The sequence below is a fragment of the Typha latifolia genome, chromosome 2 (assembly GCF_019914945.1).
Source record: "Typha latifolia isolate L0001 chromosome 2, TyphaL0001v2, whole genome shotgun sequence".
Lineage (NCBI taxonomy): Eukaryota > Viridiplantae > Streptophyta > Magnoliopsida > Poales > Typhaceae > Typha > Typha latifolia.
The window spans coordinates 12,933,630-12,949,582 of record NC_133087.1 but is presented as its reverse complement, the minus strand read 5'-3'; the positions used below and the strand labels follow the sequence as shown (position 1 = coordinate 12,949,582).

The following is a 15,953-nucleotide window of genomic DNA, read 5'->3' as shown; positions in this document are numbered from 1 at the left end:
GTTATGTAAGCTCTAAGTATTTGATTATATATGGCGATGTCAAAACTTTAGGATCAATTGGTCATCTATTATGGTATTAACAGAATTTTGGATTGCTTATATACTTGTATATATACTTGTATTATATAAGAGTTTAATTTAGAATTAAGTTATTAAATGAAGACCTCTGCTATTGGGGGAGTTTCCTTCTTTTTCCATTAGATGTGGGGCCACACAATATTTGAACAGTGAGAGAAATCGTGTGAAGATGAAAATGATGGCGGGAAATGTTGCACTATATAAAAGTTTCAAATCCTTTTTGTAACTTTAGTTGAGTCTACAGATAACCATTAAACCCTTTGACTTGGACCTATTCTCCCAAAGCCTTACGGGCTTGACTACAAGACTTACAAGTCGTTGCGGGGCCCTAGGCAGTTTCCTAACTTGACTAGGGCCTGGTCTTCATGGTTGCCTAAATCAAAGAAATGATGGGAGGCAGTAGTAGTGGAGGAACAGAGATTGATGGAGGCTATGTAGATACAAAGGAAGAGGAGACCAATGATAATGGACTGGAGGGAGAAGGAGGAGACGGGGAGAATAAAAGATGAAGAGGATTACTGGGAAAGAGAGCACATAGAAGAAGAAGATTATGAATTTTTTCGTGTTGGGTCTGATTTTGCGGGTCGAACCTTTAGTTTGACCGACAGTTAAGTTTGGGCTATGGGTTTTGGATCCATCTCGACTGAATAGTTTATGGGTCGGGTTCAAGATGGGTTTTACCTAAAAAATCTGAGCCAAGTTTGAGCAAGCTTTGAGCCTAAAAACATGTTGAACAATTCTAATCCTACCGTATGTGTAGGCAGTGATTTTTATTGGATTTTATATGAGTGCCATGCGCACATAATTTAGTTCTTGGGTGAATTGGTTCAAATATCCATTTTCTAGCTTAATTATAAATAAATAATCTAGGTTTTCATTTCTTTCTTTTTAATTTTTTGTGCATGTAACGCAAGGTAATAGGATTATTTTCTTAAGTTTCATTATTTTTATTTATCATTCATTCTCTCTATAAACATACTATATAATAGCAAGGAACTCACTTGTAACCCATATTGGAAGAAATTTTTATTATAAAGTTGTAGCCTTTGATCTCAACCATATATATATCCAGTAATAAAAGAAATGGAAGTGGAAAACAAAGTTTGGCAGCCAATCATGACTACCAATTACTCCGATTGCAAGAGTAAGAGGCTTCACATGAGGAGAAGAATAAAGAAACTCATATTAGCCTTGCTATGTTTTCCCTCTCAACTAGAGGGTATTTTCCTTCCCCTTCCCCTATCCCTTACCTCCTTCGTGCCCTTCATCTAATCTCTTGCACTTCTTCTCCCTTCTATTTGCACTACTCTACTTCAATACCTCTCCCCTCACCCTCAGCCCATGTCGATGCTACCGACACTAATCTTCTAAAGAAGTTTATTAAACTTCTTACCGAGGACAAAATGAATGAAGTTATCTCTCTTGCTACGAACAACATCATCCCTATGAGGAAACCAAACATTTGTTTAGCTAGCAAAATTGTCACTAATAAGTCCATTAATACTGTCAGGTTGAAGTCAACCCTCATCGAGGCTTGGAGCCTTGAAGGTAACCTTGAGTTTGTTGAAGCTAGGAACAACACTTTCTTATGGCTCTTGAGCTCGAGTTTGATAAATATAGGGTTTGTGCATTCCTTAGCTTGGTGCAAAAGGCTGATAGTGAATCGTTTTCAAGCCCATCTCGAATACGATGTTGTAGGTAGGGGTGTCAAAATAAACGAGTGGCTCGAGCTCGACTCAACTAAAGCCCGGACTCGATTTGGCTTAGTTCAACTTGATCCGAGCCTAAGCTTATTTTAAAGGCTCGATTTTTTAGCTGAGTCTGAGCCTCAGCTCGATATGCTTGTTCGCACTTTTGTTTATTGGTAGCTGGCTAGCCGCGTGGTTTAATTTAGGATTTGACAAATTCATAGTTGGGATTTGTTATTTCTTTGTGATCGTAACAATCACTTCAAGCAGTGTCTTTTAAATTAAAAAAAAGGTGCCAGGGACTCAGGGTAAGGGAGTGGTAGAAGTAGACTAGCTATAGCCTATGGATTATTATTCTCTAGTGAGCTCTTCTTCCAAAGAGGCCTCTCTCTACCCATCTCCCTTACTCTCGATCTCTTCTACTCTGGTGGATCGCAAAAATGACCCGTTTGTGACGATATCCATGAGCTCATCAGTCCAAGCCTCAAGGAGATGTGTGCATCTATGAAAAATCACGCTTGTTTTTAATGCTTGGATCCCTCTATGTTGTCTTTTTTTATTGCACACTTGACCAATTGAAGGAGTATATATTAAATACAACTACTTTTGCCAAACAAAATCTCCTCTGGCCTCCTCCTACTCCCCTTGTCTCCTCGTCCTTCTCCTCCTTTGGCCTCCTCCTCCTCCGCCTCCTTCGGCAAGCTGCTACTTCCTCCTCCTTTGGTAAGCCGCCGCACTCGCCGCCTCTTCCTTCTTCGATAAGCCACCGCACTCGTTGCCTCTTCCTCCTTCGGCAATCCACCGCCTCTTCCTCCTACTCCTCCTTTGACAAGCCGCCACTACGGTCATCTACAATCAGTCTTAGATTTGAGCTTAAGCTAGCTTAATCTGAGCTGAGTCGAGCCTAAATATCAAACTAGACTCGAAATTACTTTCGAGCTGAGCCTGAGCTAGAGCCAACTTACTCATGCTCATTTTGTTTACACCCCTAATTGTAAGGTACTTGTGACTGTGGTTGCCACTGGTCTTAATCTCGACGTCAAACTAAGGGTTCTGCATCTAAACACATCCCTTCCTTCTAATTTGGTTTGGGCCAGCTCAACATAGTCTTTTAATAAAGATCTATTCAATATCGTTCACTTTATCCCTAACCAATCAGTGGAAGCACGGAGTTTTGCTCATTCCAAGTTCTGGATCCAACTTTACAGATTGTCTATGAAGTACATTTTGAAGAATACAATGGCCATCTCAGCTGCTAGGGTGGGCGAGCCTGTACAGTCAAACTCTTTTGATTCGTCAAAATAGTCTAGGTTTATACATGTTATTAAATCTAGATATAACCAAATCCCTTAAAATCAAGCAAATTGAGCGCACACATGATCGACACGTGCATTAAACTCAAAGGTGCGCACGTCTGGGGCACGTGCACCCCTTTATGCTTTCTCGGCCTCCCTCTCTTTTTATCATCTTCTCTCTTTCTCTCTCTCTCTCTCTTCTTTCCTTTCTCTCCAACAACCACCATTTGCCCCTTTTCTCTTCTCGCTGCATCGGAGTGCCACCAAAGTTTGATGGCCCCATGAACCGTGTTGGGGTGAGTCCTCTATTTCCCTTTTTATTTAACTGCATTTTAATAGCTTGTAGGATCTCCCCTCCTTTTTTTTAGCTTTGGCCTTCATCGGAGGTGTTGGCCGTTCGGCGACCTCGTGTCGTCAACGTGCCCATCTAGGGAGCTTCATCTTGTCTCTAGGAGAGGCCACGCTATCATCATCTCCTTGCCTCTAGGAGAGGTCACGCTATGTATCCTTTTCCCATCGACTTTCAATGAGGTTTTCGGCCATCATTGTCGTCATCTCTTCTTTTCGATTGATCGAAAGCTTTCCTCTTCATAAGGCAAGATTTCGGTGTTGTGTTTCTGGGCCCTCATTGATGAAGCCATCGAGCGGCCCCTCGCCATATCCACTGGCCTTGGCGAGGGCGGTTCTCACCATTGACTGCCTCTAGTGGTTGTGCTCTCCCTTAGCTAGCTTTTGCTTACCGAGGGATGGGGCTATCAGTGGGGTCCGTCAAGATTGTCAGCAGTCGGGACCACTGGCAGCTCCCCTCCCCCTCTCCCTCCCCCCTACTGACTAGGTTCTTGCCCATCTGTAGGTAGTTTTTGGCTTCCCCGCCAAGCTAGTTGGCACCATAGGTGCCTTCCTTCACTAATAGGGCATTGGTCGGCGTGTTGGCCCCAACTATTTGCGGCGATGATCGCCAACAGCCATCCTTCCTTCCTCCTTTCGATTAAAGTGAGGAAGAAGGGAGAGGTGGAGTGTTGAGTTGGGTTGGGTGTGACCTAGCCCATCTCGGGCTTGGGTTGGGTGTAGCCCAACTCAAGTGTTAGGTTAGGCAGTGGGTTGGGCTGCATACAACTCAACTTAAGTTTGTGATGTGGTAGCAGCCTAGTCCAAGTTTGTAGTGGGTTGAGCCATACCCAACCTAAGTTGGTGGTGTATTGGGTTGGACTGCTGTCAGCCCAACCCATGTTGGGTTTAGGCTGGGTGCAGCCCAGCCTGTGGTGTCGTTGTGGGTTGGGCTGTGATCTAGCTCATGTTGTTGTGAGTTAGGCTGCGACCTAAATATAAATCATCTTTAGAGGATAGCTTTGTTATTTATAATAATTGTTATAAGTCAAGATTATTAAAAGACGTTGTGGCCTAAGAATGCCATTGTTAATCGCTTATAATAGGGATTTAGCTTTAATTGGAGTTTAGCATGATCGATTATAATTTTAATTAAATCAACTTTTAGCAAATGAGTCAGTGATTATCAAAAATAAAAGTTTAGAGGGCCATTATGTACAAAAAAAAGATTATGAAAAATGATAGTTCAGGGGCTGAAAATAAATTATCCTTTATTTTTAATTACTTTTAAGGAAGTTGCAAGCTATGGCACAACTTTACTAGCTCGACCTATTTATTAAATGCAAGAATTTCTTAGGACTTACCCAAGTTGGTAGCGAACGTTAGTAGGATTATTTAATTAATTAGTGTAAGGAATGTTGTGCTCATAGTTTTATTTATCTTCATTATTGATGTAGATTTTATACTATGTGAGGATGATCCCTAGCACGGTACAACTATATTGGAAGGTGATGTCAGACAAGTAAAACTTCTATTTCTAGTAGTGCAAAGAATACATTGTCTTATCTTATGACATCATTGCATCCATATCATATATGTGTGCATATATTTATTTACAGTTAGTAATGCAAGTGGTATATATTAACTTTACTTGCTATTTGGCATGGTTGCACGTATCATGATTCCTATGCATATCCTTAGGCGTGATTATTTATGATAGCACGTAACACATGATAATAATACATATTCTATTATACTTATTTATACGATATGATATCATGCCACTTGCACACGTACACGACCATAAAGGGAGTGACATATGTGTATCAACAGTACTTGACACCTCCCCAGCTAGGGTTATAGGCGGGGGATATTTATTATATTTATATATTAGGGCCCATGTTTAAGGTTTCAGTCTGTTGATTAGAGACAATTAGGTAGCCGTTTTGTCGGGCGTGAGTGATTTACTATTGATCGACGAGAGTCATACTTTTTAGGGTAATTAAGTTAGAGAGAGAAAGTAGGATGATGTAGACTTAGAGGTTATCTAATGATATAGGGTGAGAGCATCCGCGAGCGACGACTCATAAGTTTCCGCACAGTAGTGCGATGATGTATTTCCAAGAGCTTATATGGTAGTATCGATGTGCGATACTGACTTATGTGATGGGCTTACAACTAAGATCCTTAATTTATAGTAATAGATAATCGGTCATGTTGTTCTTCGAATGATAAGCTGGCGAGTTACCACTAGGGCCTACTCTTCCTTGGGGGTGTTTGTATAGTCATGTGTGAGTGTTGATGTGGCCTACGGGCGCGGCTTCTCATGAGCCTAAGTGAAAGGGAAAGACTTGATAGTTTGGAATAATGTATATCATGAGGTGTAATATTGACATGGTCTATAGGGAGAGCTCGGTTGGAGCTTGAGTTTAAGGACATGGTAGTCCGAATTGATGCATGACATGTAACACATTGCTAATACATGCGCGTATTACCTGAACATGATGAGTACGTAGTACCATTGCATTCATAGTGATTACGGTGTGCATATTTATTTTATCTTGTCATTGTATTTTTATTTATGCTACTTTTAAGACTATATAAGTAAAAACTTGCTAGACTTTATGCTTACCACCATTTGGTCAAATTATTTTCAGCTTGTAGATCAGTTAGAGTTTGTAAAATAGTTGGCGAAGAATTGTCTTATATTTCTCTTATTTATTTATTCTTATAAAGTAAGCTAGATGACTTGTGGCCTATGTATAGACATTAATATCTGTGTGTATGAATATGTATTTTGGGGCTTATTATGACCTTTGGTTTTATGAGCTTCTTTTATCTGTATTATTTATAAAAATATAAATTTTTCTCTTGTATAGTACGTCGGAGTGTGCTCGACTTTCTCTAGAGAAAAAGAAAATTTAGGACTCTCCTAACTCCTTAGTCCTAATTTTGACTTTCTCATCTCACAGGTACAAACATCAATAATTTTATAATGACAACCATTATAACAACCAACCCTCAAATTGAACTATGACAAATAGTAACCATATATTAGCTTTGCAACTAGCCTTCTCTAAGTCAAGCAGCCAGATTTGAATGAGGCCAAAAGTTTTGATTCCATTTGCCTTGGTAGGTTTTCACTGGCAACTATGTAAGAAACCCGTAAGAACCACACAAAATGAACAAAAGTCAGCACACACCGACATAATTATGATATTTTAAAGAATTTAGTCATAATTTTTAATATTTAAAAGGTCTCCTTATAGAAATATCTTTTTTTTCCTCTCATTGTAGAGAATACTATCTTTCTTGTCCAATTTGAAATGGTGCCTCCATCTCGTCCAAGGAATCAAGGTTCAGACATGGCGCAAATGCTTTTTGCACTCCATTCTAATCACTGTACCATCCAATTACTAGTCTTCCCCATCGGTTTACTGCTGCTATGCATACTCTTGCCCTGTAATGCAGGTTGTTCTTCCTCTTGCGGACACCTTCACGACATCCGCTATCCTTTCCGATTAGAAACTGATCCACCCGAGTGTGGATCTCCAGAACACCAGCTTCTCTGTGAGGGTAACAAACCTATTATTGAGTTGGGTTCACGCCGGTTCTTTGTCACTGGCATCTCGTATGTGGATCAGACAGTCAACGCCGTCGACCCTGCCTTCATGAATAGAAGTAACAGAAGTTGCAGACTTCCTGTCGAATATTTACTGCCCGAGACTAATTATGGCTATTCCATTGGCCCAAACAGATGGGCATGTTTTGTGAACTGCCCGAGGCCAGTCCAACATCAACTGTACCGGCACCTTCCTTGCCTTAGCCGGAATGAAACTTTTGTCTACGCTATAGTTACTGATCTATGCTGGGTCCAAGACCTTGAGCCTTCATGTAAATTTCTAGTTATGGCTCCTACAGCCTCTACTGATGAGATGGGTTCAACGATGGACGTTTTTGAGCTCTTACAGAATGGGTTCAACCTAAGTTGGGGGACGTACCATCTATTATTCTTTAAGAATATCAATTACTGCATTCAAGAAGCATCAAGGTGAGAACGAGACTAGAGATGATAAATATTCCGAAGACAAAAATAACAAAGTTTAAACATTAGTGATGTTTTACTTGTTACCATGCAGCAAGTTTTCCAATCTAACTAAAGGCAGAGGAATTCTCTTCCCGGTATCCGCCCTCGTGAAGAGTGAGAGGCACTTCCTAACCTGCACGGACGGCTATTTTAATGGCAACTCCTACTACAATTATTCAGTAGCTTTTGTGGTCTTATTAGACATTTTGCTGGTCGTACTCGGTAAGATTACCCAAGAACTTCATTACCATGTTGTAGATTGCTCATCCTGTTACGTGCAATGACTAACTACGATTAATGTTTTCAGCATTAGCGATATTGGGGAGGTTTGTTTTTGCACCATTGTCAATTTACATTTTCCTAGCCCACAAATTTTGGAGAACGCTTGTATCGGTCGACAACGTAGAGAGGTTTCTTCGAAACCAGCAAGCACTCACACCAATGAGATACTCCTACACCGACCTCATTGCAATTACAGGCCACTTTAGAGAGAAGTTAGGACAGGGAGGCTTTGGCTCTGTCTTCAAAGCCACTCTGCTAAGTGGCCACCATGTTGCCATTAAGATGCTGGGAAATTTTAAGCTCAACGGGGAAGAATTCATCAATGAAGTCTCCACTGTTGGTAGGATTCACCACATAAATGTAGTACAGCTTCTTGGGTTTTGCTCCGAAGGATCAAAGAGAGCTCTAGTCTATGAGTACATGCCTAAAGGGTCACTTGACAAGTATATTTTCTCCGCAAAAGGAACGAGTCATCGACCATTCACTTGGGAGAAGCTTAATGATATCGCTCTTGGTGTGGCCCATGGTATAGATTACCTTCATCGAGGATGTGATATGCAAATTTTGCACTTTGACATCAAGCCACACAATATCCTCCTAGATCATAATTTCAATCCAAAGGTTTCTGACTTTGGACTTGCAAAGTTGTATCCAAAAGACTACAGTCTAATATCCCTTAGTGCAGCGAGAGGAACCATTGGATATATTGCTCCTGAATTGGTGTCTAGGAGCTTTGGTGTAGTATCCTACAAGTCTGATGTTTATAGTTTTGGAATGTTGTTACTAGAAATGGCCGGAGGGAGAAGGAATGTGGATCCAAAAATGGAAAATTCAAGCCAAGTCTACTACCCTTCTTGGATCTATGATCGACTTAAGCAAGATGAAGAGCTCATGATAGATAACTCTACTGAGATACATGAAGTAGAAAGAAAGCTATGCTTGATAGGATTATGGTGCATTCAGATGAAGTCAGCAAATCGTCCTTCTATGAGCAAAGTCGTTGAGATGTTGGAAGGTGACACTGATAGCTTGGAAATGCCATCGAGGCCTTTCTTTTCCTCATCACAGCCTAACTCTATGATGTTGTCATCCATGAAGTCCATCTCTGAGCAGTTATCAATTATTTCTGAGCAGGAGGATCTTTCCAACATCGAAGGATGATATATCAATGTGTAATTTGTTAGTGTAGTGGATCAAAAATTGGTGAATTATTTTATACTACTTTCTTTGTTCTACTTATGTGATTAACATTTCAGAAATGTACTAAACCATATATGAAGGGATTAGTTGAAGTGTAATGGTCCAAGGAATGGGTGATATGAAATAGCTATGTGATTTTTATGCTTGTTAGTGATATGATTGAATTGTTGAAGTTTGACTCATATCAAATATTCCATGCTTCTTGTGTTGATGCGTTCAAACGGGCTTTGGGGGTGTCAGAGCTCCAAAGCCCTAGAATATTTGCACTCTACAAGAGTTCAAATGCCCTCTTGCATTATAGATGGACATTCTGGGACCATCCGAATGGGCCTACAGGGATTCGAATGCCCCGCATGTTTTCTTTAGCTTCAAGGCAACCCTATAAATAGATAAGTTATTTTTAGGGTTATTATACAAGAGAGAAATAAAAGAGGGATAGCCACCATCATATTGAGAGAGATTACAATTAAGGAAAGTCTTTGTATTTGGAGATGTGATTAGTGGATTAAAATATTGCTTGCTCCGTGGATATAGACGCATTGCCGAACCATGTAAATCCTGTCTCTCTCTCTCTTTATTATCTTTATTCTTTATGATTACTTATAATAGGTGTTCTCATATATGTTTAGAAGTATTTGATTGCTATTCCTCTATCTTTAGCAACATACTTGAGTTTCTTCCAAATAGGTTTGCATTTGTCAATTACTATTCCATTAGGCAATTTGAGGGTGTTAGGTTTGCTTCCGTAGCCTTCACCTATTTGGCTCTAAGCACAACAATTGGTATTAGAACTAAAGATTTCAAAGCTAGGCTATTTAATTTTGGGATAGTTTTGGATTTGCAAAATTTTGCAAAATGCTAGAATAATCAAAATTAGGGAAAATTTTGTCAAATGCAAACTTGAGGTAGAGAAATTTGATGGCACAAATAACTTTGGAATGTGGCAAGGTAAAGTAATGAGCATCTTGTTCCAATAAGAATTGAACATTACTTTGGAAGAGAAGGCTAAACAAGTCACAGACCAAGAATGAAAAAAGATGAACCGACAAGCGTGTAGTAGTATTCAACTTTGTTTAGCAAAGGATCATAAATACTTTATGGTGAAGGAGAATTCAGTGAAGAACTTGTGGAAGAAATTAGAGGACGAATTCATGACAAAAAAAATTGAGAATCAGCTCTATTTGAAGAAGTTCTTCCTATTTCAGTATAAGATTGGAACACCTATGGTTGAGTACTTGAACTCCTTCAACAAATTATTTGCTGATTTGCAAAACTTAGATGTGGAGATCTCAAATGAAGACACAGCTTTGTTACTTTTGAAATCGTTGTTGGATACCTATGACCATCTCACTACTACTTTGCTATATGGAAATGACTCTATACATTATGATAATACGACAAATGCACTTATTAATAGTGAGTATCAAAAATTGTATAAACAAGCTACTCATGAGTCATCATCGGATGCTTTGACGGTGAGGGATAGATTGGAGAACAAAAAGTTTGTAAGAAGGGGCAAATCTTATTCGAAGTCAAGGGTTGCATCTTCAGACAGAAAATTCCTCACAAAACACTAGTGCTCTTATTGCCAAAATAAATAGCATTGGAAGAAGAATCGTCCTATATTGAAGAGCAAGGAGAAAGGACCTTAAAAGACAAATGTGGTACATTCGAACGATAATGATTCAGATAATGCACTAATAGGCTTAACTCTTGCTTGTGACACGAATGAGTGGATAATAGATTCTAGGTGCACATACCATATATGTCCCAATCGGAATTGGTTTTCAACTTTTTCATAAAATGACAGGTAGAGTTGCATTCATGGGCAAAAATAGGTCGTGTAGAGCTGATGGCATTGGCGCCATCCACCTAAAACTTCATGATGGTTCCCAATCGGAATTGGTTTTCCACATTTTCATAAAATCTCAAGTAGAGCTGTATTCATGAGTAATGACAGCTTGTGTATAGCAAAAGGCATTGGCACCATTCACTTAAAACTTCATGATGGGTCCGTGAAAAAACTAACAAAAGTTCAGTACATATATTAAGAGGTGGAGTATTGAAGATTTCTTTGTGAGCCCTAGTTGTAGTGAATGGTATAAGAAAAAAATCTATACTTTTTGCATAGTTTTATAGATATCGGTACTGTAGCCGCTGCTTCAAGCAATTTGGTTATGTGACTAACACTAATAGATTATGGCACATGAGGTTGGGATATCCGGGACAGAAAGTGTAATGCCCTCGCTAGGCATAGGCATGTGCACACCCACGCGCCCACACGACATGTGCAGCGCACACGTCAGGACATGCACAGCGCACGCGTCAGGACGTGCACGCCCACGCGTCATGACATCATCAAATAATACCTGCTAACATATCTATGCTCACATAATCCAACACCAAATATATCATACTATCAACCAAATAAATCTGTTAACATATGAATATCCAAGTCCACAATAATATACACTAAACCACTACCTAATCTGGCAGTACCCACACAAACCATCAAGATACAACTATACAACCGATACATGAGTGCACTATAATCTGACATGTACTATACAAATTATCTTTTGATACAATAAAGTACAAATATAATAAACAACCATATAACTCAATTTATATACAAACTATCATCTATACCATCTCGCACCTATAGCTCACCTCATCAATTTAAAATATCTTCTCGAGATATCTCAAATCACTATCACGTACCACATATCTAAGAGGATTAGAAAATGAATAAAGAGAGTCATGAGTAAAATGCTCAATGAATAGACCTTACCCCAAATCAGTGATGCCAAACAGAGAGTAAATCATGTACTGGATAATATGAATCAGAAAGAGCATCATGTCATAAATGAGTATATAAATAAAAAGTAAATAACATATCATAACTGATAAAAGTACATAATCCTCGATAATGACTAAGCAACTCTCCATGTCATACTATCATTATAAGTCTCTCCTAAATATGACATATGATGCATGCCAACCATGACCATGCTATGATATCAAATGTAACCATATTTGATGTATATTGACAACTCAATAATCAGATGATAATAAAATCATATGCATTTCTCAATATCTCAATCATCAACGTCATCTTTGTATGTCATCATATTAGACCACTATGCACAGCCAACACCTAGTACTCGATCTCAACATCTTGCTCGTAGGTTCAGAGCATATCCTGCCATATGCTATGGCTATCTTAGTGATAATCATACCCTGCCATACACTAAGGGTATAACAAAACCATCCAAATCGGGTACCCCATCAGTTAATAAAAATTACATGACGATAACTCGCCACACACATGCCCTGGCGAACGACAAGTGTCCGATTGTCTATGCACACAAACTCAACTAACCTCGGACGTAGGCCACGAGATATCGCATATCAGCGACCATAATCATCAATCTAGGCACTCTTAACCCTAGCACCTACTCGGGTACCCACATGCTTTTTCTATTAACTTTCATATCAATGAGATTTATACATTTCCTTCTATATGATAGATCACGTGCATATATCGAGTACCATAACAAGTCATGCATATTAGGAATTTAGGTGGTAAGGAAGTCAAGAGAATATAATGCAATGCAATCTCGAATCATACATCTAACACATACATACTCATGATAGAAATCATGTCAACATAAAACCATAACAATTTAATCATCTTCAATCAACTCTATATGTCATCAGCATACTTATATCCCAGATCATTCTAATCAAATAAATGATAAAATATGATTAACTGAAATCATCTCTAAATAAGGTCATATAATAATGCTAGAGGCCAAAAACATGCATATACATAATTATAGAATAAATCCTAATTTGAGAAAGGCATTAAGGGAACAAGACTACTCATAGTGTGATCAAAAGACACAAACCACGTATCTCTTACGCCCGTCAGTCAAACATCAACTCATCATCTAGGTCCACGGGGTCTCACTTAAGGAGGTTCGGGGTATGAAAATATTTAAGTACTATGAAGTTAGTCATTTATCCAATTATAATTAATTCAGGTAAAATATAACTATTTATTAGGTTTATAATCACTTCTCTTTATTTTTGATTACATAACTAAATCAATATTATAGATACGATTAAAATACTATAATTATATTATTATCATAAAATGCTAGCTATAACATAAGGAGAAAAGTTTGTTTCTTTTTATTTATAATATTCAAAATATATAATTATAAAGTAAAAGCTAAATAGTTATAAATAAGATATAAATATAGATAAGATCTATTTTATAATAAATTTATAATTCTCAGTCTATTTTGATTAATCAGAAATTATATATAGTATTTACTTAATTATGCAAAATAATAAATAAATAAATAATTAACAAGACTAAGTATCTTATTCTACACACAATAGTATACAATAAGTTGTTAAAATTACTTAGAATGCATAAATCTAATACAAATAAATAAATATAAGTATTACCTATATTTATGCATAATAGTTATAACCTAATTGATCATTAATTATACTAATTAAAATTAATAGTCATAATGTTGAAGAATATATATATATATTATGAACATAATTAATGTCTAAATAATTTATCTGCATTAATTAAGAAAGTGATACCTAATTAAATAAATGAACAAACATAAAATAAAGTAGATAATAAAAACAATGTCACCAGTGCTGGGTCGACCTAGCACTGTTGCAGAAGTAGAAGAAGGAGCTAAGAGAGAAGAAGAATGGAAGAAGGAAGAAAGAAAAAGAAGAAAGAGAAAGAAGAAAGAAAGAAGAAAAAGAAGAGGAGAAGAAGAAAGGAAGGGAGGAGGAGGACTTGACGCCGGCTGGAAGGGCATCGACCGCTAGTGGCTAGCCCACGGCTGGCCTCTTGCCGGCGGCTCAGCTCTGGCGAGCCCGAGCCCAAGAGTGCAAGCGAGCGAGAGAGAGAGAGGGAGCGAGAGAGAGAGAGAGGAGGAGGAGGCTCACCGTGTCAATGGAGGTGGCAATGGCAATGGCTGTAGGCCGACGTCGGCAGGGGGAGAGAGAGAGACCGAAAAAGAGAAAAAGAGGGAACGAGAGATTTTGCTGGAGAGAGAGAAGCGGTGGGGGGTTGGCAGCGGCTACGGTGGCCGTGGCGGCGCTGGGGCCCACCATGGCCAGCTGGCCGCAACTGGATGGCTGCGGCGACGCTAGGGGGTGCGTGGCACCCCCATGCTGCGCCCAGTTGCATTAGCACAAGGTCGGCCACACCACATCGTGCCCATAACAAAATTTAGTTTAATTTAATTTAATTTATTTATTTTTATTTTATTTTTAAGGATAGGTTGTTACAGAAAGCATTGCAAGGCTTATCAAGTAAAGGATTGTTAAAAGGTGTGAAAGTCTACATTTGGAATTTTGCAAACACTATGTTATGAGCAATCAAATAAGGATCAAATTCGCTACTATAGTGCATCGAACTAAGGGTATCTTGAACTACATTCATACAAATATTTGGGGACTTACTTGAAAGGCTTCCATAGACGAAAAATATTAGTTTGTAACCTTTATATATGACTATTCTAGAAGGTTTTGGGTGTGCACTATGTATCACAAGCATGAAATGTCGAAAATATTTTAGGATTGGAAAAAGATGATTGAAATTCAAACTGGCAAGAGGATCAAGAAGTTTAGATCAAATAATGGTGGTAAATACACATCTGATCATTTTATGAAATTATGTAACTCATAAGGAATAAAGCGACACTTCACAGTTAGAGAAACACCTCAGCAGAATAGTGTGGCTGAGCATATAAACCATACCCTATTAGAGAAGGTACGGTATATGTTGTCTAATACTGGTTTTGGCAAAGAGTTTTGGGCAGAGGCATTGAGCTATGCATGCCATCGCATTAGCTGGTAACCTTAATCCACAAATAATAGGAAGAGCCTATTAGAGGTATGGTCTAGCAAACTTGTTTCGAGTTATAATTCTTTACATATTTTTAGTTGTTCTACATATTACTATGTCAAGGAGAGCAAATTAGATTCTAGAGCCGAGAAGGGCATCTTCTTGGGCTTTAGCACTGGTATGAAGGAATTTTGAGCTTTAATACCGAAATTGAGGAAGGTGATTGTCAGTAGGGATATTACATTTGATGAATTATCTATGCTGAAGCAAAGTCAAAAGTTAGATAGTCTAGTTGATGACAGTATTGGAGAGGTTCCTCAGTAGGTGGAGTTTGAGGCAGAAACAAATCCACTACAAAATATATCTTCACAGGAGATAAATGAAGAAGAATAATCAAATTTGCAAAAGGGTGACACCTCGGAGCTAGAGACAGATGAGCAAAACTCCATAGTAGTAGAATGTCAAGGAGAGAGACTAGAAGACCGACATGCTAATCTGATATGCTTGCTTATGCACTTATTGTGGTTGATGAAGACTTTCTCACTATCCTTAAAGAAGCCATAAGAAACATCAAAAGTGCAGATTGCAAAGTGGCGATAAATGATGAAATGAAAGCTCTCGATAAGTATATGACTTTGCACTTAATGCAGCTTCCTAAAAGAAAGAGAGCATTTGGATGCAAATAGATATATACCAAGAAGGAAGATCTACAATCAAAAGATGGCGTTAGATTCAAAACTAAATTGGTGACAAAATGATATGCTCAAAAGGAGGGAATTGATTATAATGAAGTATTTTTTCTAGTAGTGAAATATTTCTCAATTCAAATGTTACTAGCTTTGGTTGCACAATTTGATATAGAGCTAACTTAGATAGATGTAAAAACCGCTTTCTTACATTATGATTTGGAGGAGGATATTATATGTCCCAGCCATAAGGATTCAAAGTCAGTGGGAAAGAGGATTTTGTTTTCAAATTGAAGTTCTTATATGACCTAACGCTATCTCAAAGGCAATTGTATAAACGTTTTGATCAGTTTATACAGAAGCAAAAGTATATGAGAAACTACTATCATCACTATGTTAAAAAGCTTCAAGATGGATTAT

At 38.3% G+C, this 15,953-nt stretch overlaps 1 protein-coding gene across 1 annotated transcript; it reads left to right on the top strand.

Moving 5' to 3' along the window:
- Positions 1–6,655: 6,655 nt before the first annotated feature.
- On the top strand, positions 6,656–9,098 carry LOC140782145 (LEAF RUST 10 DISEASE-RESISTANCE LOCUS RECEPTOR-LIKE PROTEIN KINASE-like 2.1). Its single transcript, XM_073128561.1, has 3 exons — positions 6,656–7,439; positions 7,528–7,697; positions 7,783–9,098. The coding sequence occupies exons 1-3, from the start codon at positions 6,715–6,717 to the stop codon at positions 8,916–8,918; spliced, it is 2,031 nt and encodes a 676-aa protein (XP_072984662.1). The 5' UTR covers positions 6,656–6,714; the 3' UTR covers positions 8,919–9,098.
- Positions 9,099–15,953: the final 6,855 nt, after the last annotated feature.